The following is an 18,088-nucleotide window of genomic DNA, read 5'->3' as shown; positions in this document are numbered from 1 at the left end:
TCACCCGGCGATCACGTTACCAACACTGATCTAGAAGGAGGTTTATGGCTCTGATTCCAAGTTTGCCTTTGAGAGCCGAAACGGGCCCTCTACCGTTTCATGGTGCGGCAAAACGAGAGGTTGGGTCGATTTGGTTGACGATATTGCAGCTACCTAGGCTATCAGGTGTCTCGACGGAAGATCCGCTATAGCAATAGAATGACGCTTATGGACGTAATTAGTATTCCTTGTGGGCAGACAACGGCTATAGAGTTAGCAGTATCCCAATAGATTTCTTGATCAGAACCCTACAAATCCACGACACGACATATCAACCTTCCCAGGACCCAAAACACAACGCAAGACGCTAAGCGCATGCCATTCTTGAGACATAGTAGTAACTCATACAGCACGCGCAACCCGGCAGGGCCCTCCATCCAATATCGATATATATGTACATATATAATTCACACCCGCAAATTGATTTCCAAGAACAGCCTTCGACCTGGGTGAGCCCACTTGTGAGTGAGGATCCATTCCAAACAGGGCAAGCAGTTTCTTCAACCAAAAAACCCCCGGCTGTGCCTTCACGGGCGCTGGTACTTCGAGTACCGGGTTGCGGCGTTTCTGACCTGGGTTCAGTTTTTGCAATTTCTCTCGGCGGAGATATGGGTTGTTATTTGTTTTTTCTTTTCCGTTGACCATTTTGAGCGCAATACTGTTTGATGAGAATATTTGTGTGGGGTGAGGCAGGAAACCCTGCATTTGCTGTCTGATCATATTAGCGTTGCCTAGAGGGCACCGTCAGCATCTGCAAGGATGACTGGAATGGAACGGGTCTGGCAGGCCGGTAGAGAAATTCTTTCCAAGATTGGGCGCAAACCCGCACCAGGGTGGTCCAAACAGGATGATCTCTGCAAGGAGGCTGAACATCAGCGAAGAATAAGGACTCGGGAGAGAGGTCCCTCGGTTAACATAGTCACAATGCCGTCCACAGCGACCTCGACGAGGTTGTCTATCTCCTTCATGAATGACCGTTGACGCCATTTACACTATCACTTCGCTGCTTCAACTCACGGTACTCCTCCTGCGCTTCTCTCTCCCTTCTCATCACAAAGTTCGCTTCATCCCTAAGCCTCTCCAACCTCCTTGCCAGTGCACCCTCTTCACCAATCTGCAGGGTCCTAAAGGCATCCAACTGCGCCCTCTGCTCCTCAATTTGTTCATAGACTGCGGCAATCTTCTGCTTGAGGGTCTTTTGCCGGGCTTGATACCCTCCTAAGTGCAAGGATAATTTTTTCTCGAGTTTATTGCCCGCTTCTGCGGAAGAGAGGAGGGCCTGTTGTGCGGATTTAAAAGCAGAAAAGTATTCTCCTGCGGTTGTGTTCGCGGTGAACTTGAGTGGCAACGCGTTTCTTTCACTCTCTGAATTAGCAAGGGCTTCCACGGAGGCAACGTAGGCTTGGCGGTCTGTCTCGTTACAGGTATCTTTTATCTGCTGGCGAGCTTTCTCGAGAAGTTCGTCAGGCAGGGATACCAACTGCGGAGGTTTGCCAATCACCTTGGAACCTGCAAGAGGGAACTTGCGTGCGTCATTTGCCATGAGCAACGCAGCTTCTTGGGCGATCATTGCTCGGATTGGATCGGTTATGGATGTAGCATCCGAGGCGAGCGCATTGTAGTCGACAGTGGTGGGTCGAGGCAAGGCTCGTTGATAGACTTGAGTCTGTCGTCTGAACTCTGCTGCTGCCGCTGCTTCCCGCGCTTGACGCTCGCGCTTGTCGATTTCATCTTGGTCTTCCCTTTCAAGAGCGGCACCGCCGGTAGCCTCTTCCTGTTCTGATGGCAACACTTCCAGTTCCCACTCTGTCTCTTTGGGTTTGGGTAGAGAGGCAAGCTTCGCTCTGAGTGATTGCCTCGCAGCATTCTCGGCCAATCGTATATCCCGTGGAGTTTGCGCAACAAACTGTCGTTCGCCTCTTTCATTGATTGTCAAATTATCACGGGGAGTCCGCAACGGAGTGGCACCCGGGAATTGTCCTGCAGCTTGCGCTTGACGCAAGGGTGTTGCCATTGGATTAGGAGTGACCATTTGCTGCCTTCGAGGAGCAATCCCATCAAATCCTGTGGAGCTAATGCCCTCATGCAGCGGGGTATTCTCCCCACCCAATAGCGATGACTGGGTTTCCGTCAGTGCTCTGATGTTTCTAATTTCATTTGCGATATGGTCTTCTTCCGCAGGCGCCCGAGGAGTTCGAATAGGCGTCGCTCCAATCATATTTGAATAGTTGGAGACAAGCCCTTGTTGGTCCTCGTCCTCTTGCCCGGCTGCTTTCACAGCCCGATAACCCGCCATGCCTATCTTGATGATTTCTTCCAGCTCGCTCTCGCTGACTTGAGGCGCAGGCAGGTTCAAGGCTCTTCGCTTGCTTTGTTGCTCAGCTTCCCGTAGTCGTTGCATTTGGCCAGCTCTTGCTGCTGCAGCTGCCATTGCAGACGAGGATTTATCTTTGTCTTGTTTCTGCCGTTTGGGATCGACAATATCTTCAGAATCCCCTTGTCTCTTTCGTGCTAGCTGCTGCTTGCGTGGGTCGAACATTTGCCGTTCGCGCTCATTCTTGGCCAGCTCCTCCTGCGTATCATAGAACCCTGGCGCGGCCTGCTTTTCAAATGGAATATCTGCGTTGTAATCCATCTGACCCTTCTTGTGGGTGGTGACCTTGATATTAATGCCGGCATTTTTTAGCTCTCGCCGCTTCTGTAGCACGGCAAGCCTCCGTGATTCCTCGAGTTGTCGCTCGCGTGCTTTGCGCTTCGCTTTCTTTCCTTGTGTGTTCGCCAGCCGGGCGCGAGCCTCGCTGAGCATTTCTTTCTCATCTTCGTCAAGGTCGATGGTGTCAGGTCGTGCAGGCTTGGATTCTGGGTCGGGGTCAAGTTCGCCGGGACGCAGTCTTCGAACCTGATCGCCTGTTGGTGCTGCGGTTTCTCCACCTTCTGGGCCTCCAAGGCCCAACTCATCGTTCTCGCGGGCCTCCGCTTCGTCGAGGAGCTTCTGGTAGCGTTCGAGGCACTGAGTAGCAGTTCTTCCAACAATAGGCGCAATTGTCCGCCATTGCGTGGGCATCAACTTTGCTAGATGTAATAACTTCTCATCTTCTTCTTTGGACCATTCGATCTTGCGAATGCCCGGGTCAAGCCATTCCGTCCATCTCGCCTTGCACTGTTTCGGGGTTTTCCGCGCTAGGAGCGAGGAAACTCGAGCCCACTGGTTCAGGCCATATTTTGAGACAGATGCTTTGAGGATTTCATCTTCAATGTTGGTCCAAACACCTCCTTTGACGACTGGCATCTTGCCGCCGTGTATGTTGCCGCCGTGGGTGAGGACAGTGCTGGATCAACTGCGCGAGGTGGAATTTGCAGAACGTTGGCGCAGGCAACTTGATGTTCGAGCATCTCAAGAAAATAGTGGAGCCAGGCTTCGGATCGGAAGAACTTGGTGCCGATATCAGACACAACTACTCGGTACTCAGTACAAACATCCTTCAGTTCACCGTGCCATTCTGGCCATTCAATTTCACCTCCAGGCTGTTCATTGATGGATTTTTTCTTTTAAGGCTGGCTGCGTCTACCCCTTCATATAGCCAGCGAATAGACATCCAGACCCGTCCTGACCCTAAGCTTATGCAGCATGCCCTCCTTTCTGAGGGCGACTTGGCTCTCCAGCCCAATCACTTCTGCTCACTTCAACCATGGTTTTCTTGGTTCTCATGAAAGAGTCTTGCGCTGAATGCCAGATATTGATATGCGAGAGCTCACGGGGCTGGAAATGGGCAACCTGAAGTCCCCCAAGGTGGGCTATTTTTCCTTCCCTCTCTACCTTACTCTCGTTTTGTTTTAAATCGCAGCCACCACAGAATGGGTGAAACGTCTCTTCTAGCCTCTCAAGACTATAGCGATGATTTTTCGGAGCTGGTCAAACCAGGATCCAAAGTGACTGCTTCACCTCCGCGTACAGCACTTCCCTGGGGCTAGATAGAGACGCAGGATCCGTCAGGCTCGGGCAGGCCTTTTCACTGCAATCCTGCAACGGGTCAAGAATCGTGGACAAAGCCACTTGTGCGAGTCCTTCCACCTGGGTGGATCAAGTCTCAAACACAAGATGGGAAGACGATTTCATTCACCTAGAAACACAGACCTGCTGCTTCGAATAGCCTGGACGAGCCCCTCAGGTCCAGCCACGATCTACCACAACAGCGCTCACCAACACAACAGCTCGAGCGAAAAAGAACGTTGTCCGAAATCGGCCAGCTCCAATCCATTTGCTGCAAAAAGCGCCGGCCACGATGAGTATGAGTGCTGAGCAGACTGCTTGTACCTGGATCTGAACATCCCTGCACTCTCCTCACGGAAAGGAACAATCCTCCTGCAAGTATCCTTCCTCAGAGATTCACCTCCGATCTAGCTCAAACAACTTCTGCGACGGAACACGTCACCGTCTTTGGGACAAGCCTGGCTGCCAGACAGGCGAAGACAGTTGGACAAACTCTAGGTGCCGCAAAGAGATGCTAGAAGTCTCCAAGAAGGCTGTTGTTCAAGGTGGTGCCCTCGGCATCAAGACAGGCCGAGCGGTCAAAAGTATAATGGGTGAAATGGTCGATGCGGCTGACAAGAAGGGCAACTATCAGCCGAAATCCAATTGGGTCGCGCCCCTCGCTGGGCAAGCTCGACTTGGAGTTACTTACCAAGTGCCCAAGTACGGCTGTCAACAGCAGCAGCAGATCGACATGAGAAGCATGTCAATGGCTTCGTCGGTGCCAGGTTCAATGCCATTATCTCACCTTGGTCCTCCTGGGGTGTCAACACATAAATCAATCAGGCTGCAACCCTCTATGGCTGCAGATTCAGCGTTGAGCTAGCCCTCGATCAGCTTGCAAGGACCCTTGAATTCACACCATACAACTCGGCCAGCAGTTTCTCCCAGATCAGAAGTGACTACTTCCCCAGCTCCCCAAACTGACCAGACGACTATTAACGCTGTTCAGGGCACCATCGAGAGCGCCGAGATTACAGCTCAACCGGCTGCCGCAGTCAAGCCTGCGAAGCCATCGCCAACTTCCCTGTCTCCGGTTGCGATGCAAGGAAAAGTCTGCCGCCGTATTGCAGCCGTCCACTACCCCCATTTTACCCAACGCTGTTAAACAGTGTTACTTACAAACTGTAACTGCTACTTCAATATCCACTAGCACGAGCCAACCGATGCCGACAAAGGTGTAACAGTATCATACGTTAGGCCTAGGCACCAGGACACTTCAACAACGAGCCGCGACTTTAGTCTCAGTTCAAGTGCAAGGCACATTATCCATTGATAATTCAGCCAACCTCCCCCATACGTACAGGCTACAGGTGAGCTGGCACTCAATATTGGCGGGAGGCGTCCGTCTCAAAGACTCATCCCTCAATCAGCAAAAACATGTTCACAGCGACCCGTTCTCACGCATATGCCAATCCGATGGGCTTGCAATTTGGTTCTTACTCGCAAGAGTCAGCACTCCACCAGGACCAACAAACCACCAATTTTAACGTCGGCCAATCATCCTATCACTCTACAGAGACCCCCGCGAACCCTCTACAGCCAGATATAGTAAAACAGAATCCAGCCAAAATCCAGCAGCCGGAAGACAGCCAAGATATTGTGCCCGCGCTGATTGCCATGGTTCAACAGAATGGCTCTAACTAGGTGCTCTCGGGGCGACAGCACGACACATAGTACATCCTTGCGCAATCAGCGACGGCTTCATCAGAGCAGCCCAGCGTCATTGATCAATCTGTCTTCATTGACTAGAGTCAGAGTTTGAACTTTACTGACATTTAGGAAAATGACGCCGCTTATACTGCTGGCGATAGCTTAAATGAGACGACGGCATTTGTTGACCCTTCGTACAACCATGTTACAGAAGGGGGTGTGGATGAGGAGGCTTATATTGCAGGAGAAGGCGTAGATGTGGAAGTGTATATTTCGGAATTGGGAATGGACGAGGATAGTTATGTTGCAGAAGACGGACTGGACAATGTGGTTTATGGTGCCGAAGAACTATACGAGGGGCAGCTTATGTAGAAGAGGATCCCGCCACCAAAGACTATTATTATAAGGAGGATTACCAAGTTGATGACACGAATGGAATGCACGAAGAAGACCGGTGCTTTCTAGATGCGAAGCGTATTTCTAGACAGTAGGGCTGTCTCTGAGGACCCTTTTCGCAGTTTCTGCGCACCGTAGAGAGTCCTTGATGTACCCCACCAGCTTTGCGCCGATGCTAACATACGAACGTCCTCGACATGGATGAATGTCAAGTAGATATACGGATCTTAGATGCCAAAATACCTTAAACCGTCAGCCCTGCTTCTTTGTGTTGCGTTTGTCCACATTTCTCCCCTCCAAAAGATGCAAATCTACCGCCCATCGTCGGTCGAGTAAGTCCTACTGAAGATCCACTTCTTGCTGTCGAGATTTTTTCATTCTTTTTCACTGACTGCATCCTTATCTCGGGAACACGGCCTTTCGCAGGCCTTGTCACGGTGGTGGCTAAGCTGCTGCCTCGTTGGCGGCTTGAGGAACCACACATATGTTCGCAATTCATACTCAAATGTCTTTCAACCACTCTCGCAAGTCGTAGCAGTGGAAGACCGCAGCGAAACTCCGCCGACAGAAGCTGATACATGTCCATTCAGCATATTATCCACGTGAGTGCGCCCTGCCGTGAAGGACTTCGCATGAAATAGCAATATGGTCTCCTCGTTGGTCTAAACCATGTCTAGACCACTGCTTCTTTCCCAGTAGAGTACGATTGCGAGCTGGTTTCTCTCTGAGCAGCCAACCTGTGTGCATCTCATCAGTCACATTTCAATACTACTATGCAAAAATCAACACAGAAAAGTCAATCAGCGAAGAACAAATCCGCGACTCACTTGTATTTCTCTCTCTTGTGCAACCACATGGTCAGTATGGCCAACCCGATCATCGCCGGGCCACCGATAAACAAGACGGTTGCGAATCCGGCTGTATACTGCGGAGCGTGGATTTGCTGCCAGATGATCAGAGGGAGCCAGATCTGGATCACGTACGCCATCTGGTTCATGCCGCCGGTGACCATGGCCCGCTCTTCATTGTCCGCAGAGCAGATTTCGTGAGCCCAACTACAGGAAAGAAACAGGTCAGTGTTCAGTGCAAGAGAAACAACCATGTGCGCAGATCGGGTACTTATTTCTTACCTCATGATGATCCCAGCAAGCGCTGCGCCGACTCCCATCAGAATGTAGCATGCCCATCGCCAGCCGTCAGGGATGTCCCATATCCAGAGTGATATGTAGCAGACGATGTTGAAGATCTTGCAAACTGGCTGTTAGACTCGGGTCCGTGAATCTGTAGAAGCGTGAATGGGGAAATTTGGTTGTTTGCCTCAGACTTACACCTCCGATGATTATCGAGGGCCATCTTCGACCTTTCAAGACAGAGTCAGACGTCCAGGCAAAAACCAGAGTGCAAAAGACTTGCACTCCGTACGTCGAGGTGGGATAGTTGTTGATTTGTGGTACGGTGTATTTGGGGTTCGTCGAGTCCTTCAAAAACTGAGCAAAGACTGGTTGTCCAGAAGCACCGCCATTGTTCCAGCAGCTTGTTGGAAATATTTGGTGTTAGCTGACAGACTAGCAGCAAGGGGGTAGAGACGCGTCTCTGCTTACACGTAAAGCGGGATGAGACACCAGATGTGCCATGAAGTCAGAATCTTCCAGAACTTGGCTCGTGTGTATGGCTGACGAGTTGCTCGCCCTTCTAGTTGTATCCGCTTTCTTGCCAGAGCGATATCCTGTTTTCAAATGGGAAATTAGAATATTAGGCCTCAAATATCGTTTTCGTTTTGCGGGACCAAGAACCTGGGTCCTGAACTGACCTGTTCCGTGAAATACCAGGCACGCGTGATGTCTGGAAAGTCGGGTATTATGAAAAACCCTGCAATAGCCACAGGAAGTGAGATGACACCGTCCATGATATATAGCCTGCGTTTTTGCCGGTTAGGAGAGAGGTTTCAAGGAGGATAACCAATGTGTCAAATACCATTGCCAGCCACGAAGACCTCCCACGCCGTCCAAGTGGTAGACGGCCGCCATCAGATAGCCAGAAAACATGGTACCAATGGGATAGGCGGCCTGGAAGATGCAAGACCTCTTGGCTAGTTCATCCGATCGATACCAAGATCCAATAATGTATATCATGCCAGGATAGAGTGCACTTTCAAACAAGCCTGGGTCAAAGTCAGTAACGATGTCTGGACGCGTGGATTTCAAAACACATGCACATTGCAACAAAGTAATCCTTGAGGCTTACCAACGAAGAAACGGATGGCGTAGAATTGATGAGCATCTCGTGCTCGAGAAGAAGCCATGGTGCAAATAGTCCACAGAAGCTATAAACTGTGAATGATTGCCATGCGCAAGAAAAGAATGTGTGGCCCAACCTCCATGCATGGAATAAAGATAGATGGCCTCACGCGTGTGAGAATCATATTGGTAGGTAGGCCGCCAATAACATATCCTGCAGAATAGCACGTCTGCATATAGTTCAATTGGTTGCCGTAAAGGTTGAGATCCTCTTTCCTATTCTAGCTGTTAGACTGCACCTCTACCAAGATTATCCTCTTTTCTATTCTCACATTCCAGAAACAAAAGCATTGTTCAAGTTTGCTTGGTCAAGGTATTTAATAAAGTATCCTGCGATTCACTGTCATCAAAATGCTTGTTGCTCAACTTTTGAAAGACCTTACCGAGACAGCCAAAAGTCAACAGAGCGCAGTCGAGTTTGAATACGAATTTTCTCTCTTCTGGAGACTTGTCAAGCGAGTCCCAGATGTAGCTCCTCCAATTCCTCTTTGCTGTCGGAGTTTCCGGGACCAGGTCCTCCGCTCGTGCTTGAAGGTCACGAGAGGGAGAGCTCTCGAGCTCTTCGACGTGTGGGTACGATTTCGAATCCATGATTGAACCAGAACCAGATTTCTGTTACTGCCTGGGACTGCGGTCTGGAATAAAGCTGCGGTGTAGCATCTAGCAAGGGAAAGGTCTGTCATATATACGAGGGTGAAGGTCGGAGGGGTTTGGTGGGTGGTGTGGGTGGTGTGGATACATGCGACTCTATAGCCCGTTTCAGCGAGGCTGCTTGTATGCGGGGGGCCGGGAACCGTCTGGGGAAACTCTATACTTGTGACTATACTGATTCTGTCGGCGAAATGGCGTGAGTCTCGCAGAAACTCCGAGCATCTGATCTGCTGGTTCGGAGCAAGTGCGAGGTTCCACACTCCCGGGGGATAAATCGGCAACCCCCTCTCTACGGGGAGTTCATGTTGATGGATCAGAGGCACTGTGGCAAATCCACCAGTGATGATTCTGTTGAGGACAGAGTCCAGTACATGAGCTTATTGATTGATCAAATACGTGAAAAGCGTAGAAGAGTCGGAGATCTTGGTTGGTATTAATCCGGACTTTGTTCACTGGAGCACAGTATATCTGAGAATGAGTGAATACATTCCTTCGAATATCGAAGGACTCGACGCTTCATGTAATTGAAAAGCAAAATGGGTCGATAGACGATGTGAGCATCCAGTCATCTTCAAACCCAAAAGCATCTGAGACGCTCTCACTGATTGAACCGTAGGAATTGTCATCTATAACCGTGGTGATGTTGAAAGTATCGTCTCCATCACGACGTGATTGGGCCAAAAATTTGGTCTTCAGTCTGGAGATCATCTTGCTCAATCCAGTGGCAATGTGGCGACATAAATGTCTTCGACTTGCTTGGACACTTGACATCAATTCCACAACGGCTTGAACAAGGTCCAAAACTTGACGTCTCTCGATATTGAGCGAGGCGGAGTTCCAACTCCACACAACCTTGAGTAGAAAGACGGCAGCGAACGCTATCATGGTGTGCTTGAACAGAGTCACATGGGCCACGGCATTGCGGATATCGGGCTCATGAAGAACCAAGTTCATGGTGGACATAGCAGAAGCAATAGCTGAATTGGCCGCCTCTCTGCGATCTAGAGAGAACTGATGGCTTGGTAAAATCGCCCGCAGAGCAAGAGAGTTGAGCTGTAACTTGGCGAAATGGTAATGCAGTACAACGCCTTTCGACGGATAACTGCCAACATATGGGTTCGGCGCTGGCCTGTCAGTTTTCTCTCTAGTCATTGCTGTCCTACAGAAATATCTCACCTATTCTAGGTTGCCATTTCATCCGCCATTCTTCCACTTCAAGACAGAATGCTCTTAAAGTAGTGAAATCCTCCTCGTCTAGTGGTTGTTGGCTGTCAGACCCAAAGATGTGATATGTGTTGGTTAGAATAATGAACAGGGCCACCTGAGCCATCAGTCTGATATCGGCTGGCCCGGCCGTTGGAGCATTCAGAAAGGCTTCATAGCCTTTGATTGCCGCATTGTCGTGTATGACGGGAGGACGACCATATGCAATACTGTAGTGATGGTCACAAACGTAGAGGAGATACCATAACTGCGCTCGCTCATACTGATCAGGCTCACCTCGTTGCATCTTATGGAAAGATTGGTGGAGATTGAGCTCGGTTGCGATGCGAACAGCCACCCCGGATAGTTTCCAGCTGAGATCCGAGAGCCAGAAGGCGCCGATGCAAAGAGCGCGAATATCGTCAAGGTTGTGGTCGCGGCAGATGATAGATCCAGACACCAACGACACAAACTCGGAGTAACAAAATTCAAAAATCTCATCCCCTTGAGGAATGTGTAAGGCTGCCACGGCAAGGATGGCTGCACAAAGGAGCGAGGAAGATCTCCGAGCAGACTCGAGGTCTCGGTGAATAAGAGCGATTCCTCCCCACAAGATATGATTCATGGTCCTGTCAAAGAATGAAAACAATTCCCTGGCCACATAGTGAGGGAGGGCGCCACGAGATATCAGATCATCCTCCGGGGTCCTTGTAGTCCTCTGCTGCGGCACGTCACTTCGAATGTTTCTCAGCTTGGTAACCTCGAACAAACTGCGCATTGGGGCAGAGACAATCTCTTGTTCTGCTGCTGGCTCCTGTGAGGTCTCCCGAGTTCTACCCTCTCGATTGTCTTTGGTAGCACCAGCAGCAAAGCCCAGCCTGAGACGATCGCGGTTGCTCATCTCCATAGGGCTGGCAGGGAATGAAGACAATGGCGGCATGCCATTTCGTTGGAGTAGTTCCGTCACTGCAGCTTGAAGTTGGATGATGTTGGTATCGGCCCCTCTCTTCCAGCTTCAGGGTTTGATGATTTAGGGCTAATCCTCACACGGTCAGTGATGATGGATCTCACATACTCTTGATCGTCTTCGATGATTCTCTCCAGCTTGTTACTACTGACGCAACGGTAGCCATACTTTCCGCATCGTACGCAGCTTGATTGTCCAGGAGACTGGTCACATCGGACTTTGTGCTTCTTACACTCTGTACCTTTGTGGCTATAAGCATTCTTTGCCCGTCCTTTAGTTTTGGGGAAGCTCGAGAACACTCACAAGCACGGCTCTTGTAAGGAATCATCCTAACATACCAGATGACTTCAATCAGAAGCTGACGGCCGAAATGTTCTCTTGCAGTGGCGTTGTCCTCAATCTCCAAATTGCTGGAGTTTGGAGTGGCAGTGAGGTAGCCAGGTGCAGCGTTGTCTAGTTCCGGAAGGTCGCCGTGATCGACAAGAGAGAGCTGTGAAGATCCCTACCTAGAGCACCTAAGTAGTATCTTTGGATTCAGGCGAAAATGGATACCGGCTTCTTCACTGGACCTGTGTGTTGCGACAAATCGGCTTCCGCCCAGGCATAGCTACCTGTGGGAGGTACTCTAGAGCCATTATCGAGTCCCTTGGAGCCGGGGTATGTACAGGGATTTTAGGCTAAAAAGGACAATCACAAACCCTTTTCAAGTTAGATGATTTCAGTGCTTGCAGCAAACCTGCGCGACGCAGGTCCTGTGAATTGTCTGTCCATTCATGTCTCTCCGCATGATCCGCGCGATGTTTGCCGAGGTCGTTGTCGTTTGGAGTGAGTATGCAGGATCGGGGGAAGTGCGAAATCACGACTCGGGGTGGCTGTTGTTGTTGCAGCGGGAGCGGAAATGTGGTCAACAAAAGAAACCACAGCAGCTGTGCTCAAAATCAATCCTGTTCTGGTGGAAACTTTAAGTAGACAAAAGCGCGAGTTCGAGGCAATTTTCCGGTGGGAGGAGCCCAAGGAACCTGCTGTAATCGGTACATATGTAATAGCTGTGGACTGGAGGCTGGAGTTTAGTATCTGTCCCCTTCAAGCTGCCAGTAAAGCATCAAGATGCCACTCAATGTGCATATTACCGTTCATGGGGACAAGAAGCTGGGACAATTCAAACCGATATACAGATTCTTCGGGTGCGACGAACCCAATTATGTCTATATGAAAGACGGCGAAAAGTTGATCCGGAAATTGGGAGAACTTGGAAGTGACCAAGTCTACTTCCGAGTGCACAATCAATTCACCACTGGCAAGGGGGTCCATGCCTTGAAATGGGGAAGCACGAACGTTTACACCGAAGATGAACACGGAAGCCCCATCTACGACTGGACTATCATTGACAAGATCTACGATACCTGGCTATCTCGAAATGTCAAGCCTTACGTCCAGTTTGGTTTCATGCCTGAGGCTATGTCAACCAATCCCCAGCCGTATCAGCACTCATGGACACCCACGGCTTCGTACAAAGAAGTTTTCACTGGCTGGACATATCCTCCCAAAGATTACGAGAAATGGGGCGAGCTTGTGTATCAGTGGACGAAGCATGTGGTTGATAAGTATGGCAAAGCCGAAGCGGAGAGTTGGTACTGGGAGACCTGGAACGAGCCCAACATCGGCTACTGGCAAGGAACCCATGAAGAGTTCTGCAAGCTCTACGACTACACTGTCGAAAATGTGAGGAAGGCATTGCCCACGGCATTCGTGGGTGGTCCTGAGACAGCAGATGGGGGACCGGACTACCTTCGCAAATTCTTCGAGCACTGCCTGCGAGGCCAGAACTTTGTCACTGGGAAAACAGGCTCTCCCCTCGATTTCACTTCGTTTCATGCGAAAGGAAAGCCCGAGTTCATTGAACATTCTCAGCATGTTCGGATGAATGTTGGTCGACAGCTCCGTATTATCGACGAGTCTTTCGGCGTCATTGCAGAGTTCCCGGAACTCAAAGACAAGCCCATCGTTATTGGCGAATCCGACCCTGAAGGTGCCGCTGCTGCCCAGGGTCCGCAGCTCGGATACAGGAATGGGACCATGTATTCATCGTACACCGCGGCTAGTTTTATCCGGAAACAAGACCTTGCAGCCAAGAAAGGGGTGAATCTCGAGGGGGCTCTTACCTGGGCTTTCGAGTTTGAGAATCAACCGTATTTTGCTGGATTTCGAGTTCTTGCAACCAACAATATCGATCTGCCGGTTTTGAATGTGTTCAGAATGTTTGCGAAGATGGGCGGGTCACGTCTTGAGACAAAGAGCGACGCACAAATCCCGTTGGAAAGCATTCTCGAAAACAGTGTGCGAGAAAGACCCGATATCGGGGCTGCTACGACCTTGAATGAAGGCAAGCTCAGCATCTTCGTCTGGCACTATCATGACGACGATCTACCAGGTGAGGCGGCAAAAGTGGAGATATCTCTGCAGGGGTTGAAATGGAATCCAGCCCACGGCGGCAAAATGAGACACTATCGAATTGACGAGCACCACAGTAATGCATACACAAAGTGGAAATCGTTGGGTTCTCCACAACAACCGTCCAAGGAAGAATACAAGCAACTGTCCGAGGCTGCCAAATTGGCGACACTGGAAGAAGAAGAAACTGAAATTGGCACGAGAGGCCCCGGTACAACATTGTCATTCTCATTGCCTCGGCAAGGAGTGTCTTTGCTTCTACTCGAAGGAGTGTCTGGGGGATGAAACGATATTCATAACCACGAATAAAAATTAGGTAGTGGAATAAACTGTTGGCTAATTCTCACCCATTCTATCTGGCAAACTTAAGCCTCCCTTCGATTTACCATCAATTCCAAGACTTGCTCCAGGGACCCCGGCAGCCGCAACACAGTAGGCCATCACCGTCGCAGCAGGATCGCCGGCTTTGCAAACTGTAGCTCTTGAATTGCAACGATTCCGACGCTAAGCACCATTGCAGGTCCCACGAACAGGACAACCTTCTCGTACTTACCGGCTCCATAATCTTCAACGACTACACCTTGTTTCAACAGCGCAACCCCAATCGGTCCTGCAAGCCCATTCCCGACACCCTTCCCGAAGTTCAACAGGCCGAAAGCTGTAAACGCAGTGGTAGGCTTACTGCTGACTCTCGTGCTTATCCTACCCCATAAAGCAGTATATCCGGCTCCAAAGGAGCCGTAAATGACAGCGAACACTGCGCGAAGAGGAAGGTTATGCGTCAGGCCCTAACACGTATACGCCGCAATGCCAGCGACCAACATTGAGCTAATGGTGAGGATGTTGAGTGGCAGTTTTCGATCGGAAAGGTAGCCGAAGGTTATCTAGCCCAGGACCTGGGATACGCTCATGATAGCTAGTAAGAGAGCACCTTGCGTGGATCTCATTCCATTCGCTGCTGCATACGAGGGCAAATATAGTGACGGGAAGAAATATCCTAAGCCCATTGCAAGGTTGCTGCCACTCTAGACCCAGAAGAGATTCGTCCTAAGAAATGACCAATTGGTTCTGCAAGGAGCACTGCTTTCGCTCTCTGGCAGGCGGCCCTTGAAGCCTGGTATCAACGGCCCAGTCAAAACGAATAAGGCAATCGCTATACTTCGAAATGTCGTCTGGTAGCCATATCGCACAAGGAATTTTTCGACTGCGAATGGGAATACCGCCCCGGAGACGCCAGAAGCAGCACATACAAGACCGTAAGTCATACCCTGTTGAGCGATCCAGAACTCGTTGATCATGGATATAACAGGATATTCGCAGATCGTGAACCCTAGGCCATACGGACCTCTTTGTGTGAGGATAAGTGTTTTTACTGTTGTGGCAAAAGAGCCTGCGATGAGACCGAGGCAGATGGACCCTCCAGTTGCAATCAGTGCGACTCTTTGTTACAAGCTCGAGCTTGCCGCGATGCACAGCCGATCCACACCATGCTCAGTCGCCACCTCGCGAATCACTTAATGAAAGGAATGATAATCGGGGCCGCCATGTAGGTCAGGCCAGATGCCACGGTGCCGATGACAGAGACGTAAGAATCATCTTTGAATTGAGGAAGTTGGGCGTAGTAGTTCTGGAAGACCCCAAACGAGAGTGGGAATCCCTAGAGTAGAGCTTCAAAGACAAGGCAGATAGGAGCAGTCGCCAAGCTGCCGTGCCAGCGTCTTGTGGCGGCAGTGATTGCGCCTCGTGGGGTTGTGATTCCCCATCTCCTGGTGCAGGATTGTTGTTGGCAGCTCGTGATACTGTGACGGGTAAGCAGAGATTCTGGAGTTCGCTGACACGAGTGGTAGCGGATGGTGAACATTCCATCATGCTGCCGTTGCGGATCGAAGTTGGCTCGTTTAAAAAGTGGTTGTTCTTGTTGGAGTAATAGCCGTCATTTCATTACTCGAATCAGCCACAACGCAGCCGAAGTATCTGCCATGCACCTCTTGGAAAAGGACCAAGGGGTCCACATTATCTGAGAGGGTTAAGATACACGTACACGGGGTCAGTATGTTAGTTAAGCGAGTCAATAACTGCATGTTACATACAGGGTAGTTCTCCTACCAATTAAATCGTCGATATGCTTTGTGGAAAGCGTTGGACAGCCGAAATACTAGCCTGTTTAGATCCAGACCAGTGGGTCTTGGTACTGCGGCACCCTGAGAGCCGGTCACTGAGTATTATGTAAACCTCGTGCTACTCAGATAGATTTTCAGTCAACCAACCTTTTCATAACCATAACAAGTCTCTGGCTTGCTGTTTTAGGCTCCTGCTTGCGTCATTTCTTCATCTACTCATACAAATCCCTTGGTTACCCGCGTCATTTACGAGCCAAAGTCTCCCTCTATTAAGAGGCACAATCCGTGATCTCGTGCCGCAAAGGAGGCTGCAGCCGGTTGTGAAGTGTTGAAAGTTGGGCATTAACGACGGCCATGCCACTGCCTGTGGTTGAATGAAGATCTGGAAGGTCAAAAAGTGATTGCCACAACGCAAAAGTCGAGAGCAGAAAGCCGTCGAGGATGTCGAATGAGACAATCAGCGAACGACATATTGGGACCTCCACAAGGTGGAATGCCGAAATTTGTTCTCCCGGCGCTGATGACTGGGCTCGGCCTGCCAGTCATCGGTGACTGTGACAAGAAAGGCACGAGTTCGTTGAGCTGACAACCCAGGTACGGCCTGACGCCGGCCGGGAAACTGTATGGAAGTAGGCTTGGGTCTGGCTTCCTCAAGCATTCACACTCTGCCGCCTGACATGAAATATCCAGTGTCGATTTTACCACAGAAAGCTCCCTTGAGGCTCAACACTTTGAGGACGGCGCTGGCTCTGTAATGGAAAGTGTCCTATTTGTCAGATAAGTATAACTAGGATGTATACACGGCCGTCGCATGAAAGATCTCGTTTTCAAGAGATTGGGTTAGCTCCACAACAAGGCGCGAACCCGCTCGGGCAAGTACTTTGCATACGGCAGAGAGGATTTCCAGCATTCCTGAGGTAATATCTTCTCTCACCCCGAATGAATCCGAACTCAGTTCTCGAGGCGGTTGTCACCCGTAGTGAACCAAGTCCGTCAGGTTGCAATACTCAGCGGGAGACCATGCTTACGGTGGGTGATTGTTCATGAGATATTTGAGTAGCTATACCAGCTAGAATTTTCAACCGGCGGTGCACTCATCGTTATCTGGAAACAGTTTTTCCTCCCCTCTCTGGGCTCGCCAGTAGTTTGTTGCGGCAAAGAGCTCCCAGCAGTCCTGGATGACCCAACCCCAATTTTTAAGGAAATCTTCACCTACTTCCCAGTTGCGTGGATCCCATGGGTCTCCCCAGACGATCAGACCTGACCGTTCGCCGGGGCTTCCGCAAATTTCTACCATGTCGTGGCACAACGCATCCTCATCAAAGGATGGATCGGCTCGCAAAATGTTATCCCTCATTCTTGGTATTGGAAAGAGATCGATCCATGGATGGTGTTCGATGAGGTTCTGAAGTGTTGTCGGCTTGAGATATCTAGGGCAAGTCGACATTGCTGGCGACTCATCAATAAGACGGTCAAATCCGACTTGGGAGAAGGGAGAGACGGCGTCTCCTTCAAGCCATTCCAAAGTGAATCCGAGAGCGCGTGTATTGTCCAAGAGGGCCCGAAACACGTTGAATTTGACCAGTGTGAGGAGAAGATCGGTTCGTGGTGAACCAAGGAGGGAATGTTGATGTATGGCTTCCTCGAAGCGGGTTAACACTTCTCTTACCGCAGAAGCACCGATAGTACAAATTGATAATGCCTCCGCGGGAACTGGGTTGGAGGAGCTGGATTTGTTGGGTCTTCCGTCCCGATATTTTGGCCGTTGGTATGCCACACCATGCTTCCGGACGCTGATCAGGCCTGGAGCCTTGGCCTGCCGAGCTTGGCGTCGTCCTATGGAGCAGGACATCAGCTGGAGCATTACTAACGGAAGACTGTGTGAGAGAAGCCGCCAAACCTACTCCATGCTCTCTGGTGCAAGCGGTTTTGCAATTTCCTACGCAGTGCGGGATCAGTGACGCCAGTCCAATCTTCTTCCAGATGCCGTACTTCGACTTGCTGATTGAAAGGCAGAATGGTGGGGAATGAGATCTGGTCAATGGTCTGATGCGTATTTGCTGTCGCCATATTGCCAATTTTTAGGCAGATGATAGTCCTACAAGACTAGATGTTGGCTGAAGCTGTGTTCGACACTGGGCGGAGGTTGATTAGCGGAAATGGTCATCTGATGACGTAAAATTCATTGTACCTGTAGGAGCCTGGGGCGGATGGAAAGCCAATCCAGGAACCTTTGTCATCCGTTCGGCTGCCTCATCCAACGGTAGCCGGGATACGAGGC

The 18,088-nt window shown here is 50.3% G+C and overlaps 6 protein-coding genes across 6 annotated transcripts; 2 read left to right on the top strand and 4 right to left on the bottom strand.

The window, feature by feature from the left end:
* Nucleotides 1–1,003: 1,003 nt before the first annotated feature.
* On the bottom strand, nt 1,004–3,328 carry Z519_01738 (pre-mRNA-splicing factor cef1; the record flags this gene model as incomplete). Its single annotated transcript, XM_016759495.1, has 1 exon — nt 1,004–3,328. One exon carries the CDS (start codon nt 3,326–3,328, stop codon nt 1,004–1,006), a length of 2,325 nt encoding a protein of 774 aa, XP_016624823.1.
* Nucleotides 3,329–5,449: 2,121 nt separating this feature from the next.
* Z519_01737 (uncharacterized protein) lies at nt 5,450–6,094 on the top strand (the record flags this gene model as incomplete). Its single annotated transcript, XM_016759494.1, has 2 exons — nt 5,450–5,692; nt 5,852–6,094. The coding sequence occupies 2 exons, from the start codon at nt 5,450–5,452 to the stop codon at nt 6,092–6,094; spliced, it is 486 nt and encodes a 161-aa protein (XP_016624822.1).
* An 847-nt stretch (nt 6,095–6,941) lies between these two features.
* Nucleotides 6,942–9,006, bottom strand: Z519_01736 (uncharacterized protein; the record flags this gene model as incomplete). The annotated part of the gene is made up of 10 exons (XM_016759493.1): nt 6,942–7,173; nt 7,249–7,364; nt 7,447–7,651; nt 7,720–7,844; nt 7,929–8,034; nt 8,093–8,279; nt 8,363–8,441; nt 8,493–8,631; nt 8,688–8,745; nt 8,799–9,006. 10 exons carry the CDS (start codon nt 9,004–9,006, stop codon nt 6,942–6,944), a joined length of 1,455 nt encoding a protein of 484 aa, XP_016624821.1.
* A 576-nt stretch (nt 9,007–9,582) lies between these two features.
* Z519_01735 (uncharacterized protein) lies at nt 9,583–11,871 on the bottom strand (the record flags this gene model as incomplete). Its single annotated transcript, XM_016759492.1, has 5 exons — nt 9,583–10,190; nt 10,243–11,282; nt 11,345–11,477; nt 11,540–11,738; nt 11,848–11,871. 5 exons carry the CDS (start codon nt 11,869–11,871, stop codon nt 9,583–9,585), a joined length of 2,004 nt encoding a protein of 667 aa, XP_016624820.1.
* A 472-nt stretch (nt 11,872–12,343) lies between these two features.
* Z519_01734 (uncharacterized protein) lies at nt 12,344–13,972 on the top strand (the record flags this gene model as incomplete). Its single annotated transcript, XM_016759491.1, has 1 exon — nt 12,344–13,972. The coding sequence occupies one exon, from the start codon at nt 12,344–12,346 to the stop codon at nt 13,970–13,972; it is 1,629 nt and encodes a 542-aa protein (XP_016624819.1).
* A 2,913-nt stretch (nt 13,973–16,885) lies between these two features.
* Nucleotides 16,886–17,877, bottom strand: Z519_01733 (uncharacterized protein; the record flags this gene model as incomplete). Its single annotated transcript, XM_016759490.1, has 2 exons — nt 16,886–17,643; nt 17,712–17,877. The coding sequence occupies 2 exons, from the start codon at nt 17,875–17,877 to the stop codon at nt 16,886–16,888; spliced, it is 924 nt and encodes a 307-aa protein (XP_016624818.1).
* Nucleotides 17,878–18,088: the final 211 nt, after the last annotated feature.

The sequence above is a fragment of the Cladophialophora bantiana genome (assembly GCF_000835475.1).
Source record: "Cladophialophora bantiana CBS 173.52 unplaced genomic scaffold supercont1.2, whole genome shotgun sequence".
Lineage (NCBI taxonomy): Eukaryota > Fungi > Ascomycota > Eurotiomycetes > Chaetothyriales > Herpotrichiellaceae > Cladophialophora > Cladophialophora bantiana.
The sequence above is the reverse complement of the archived record's forward strand: the minus strand, read 5'-3'. Positions and strand labels throughout refer to the sequence as shown.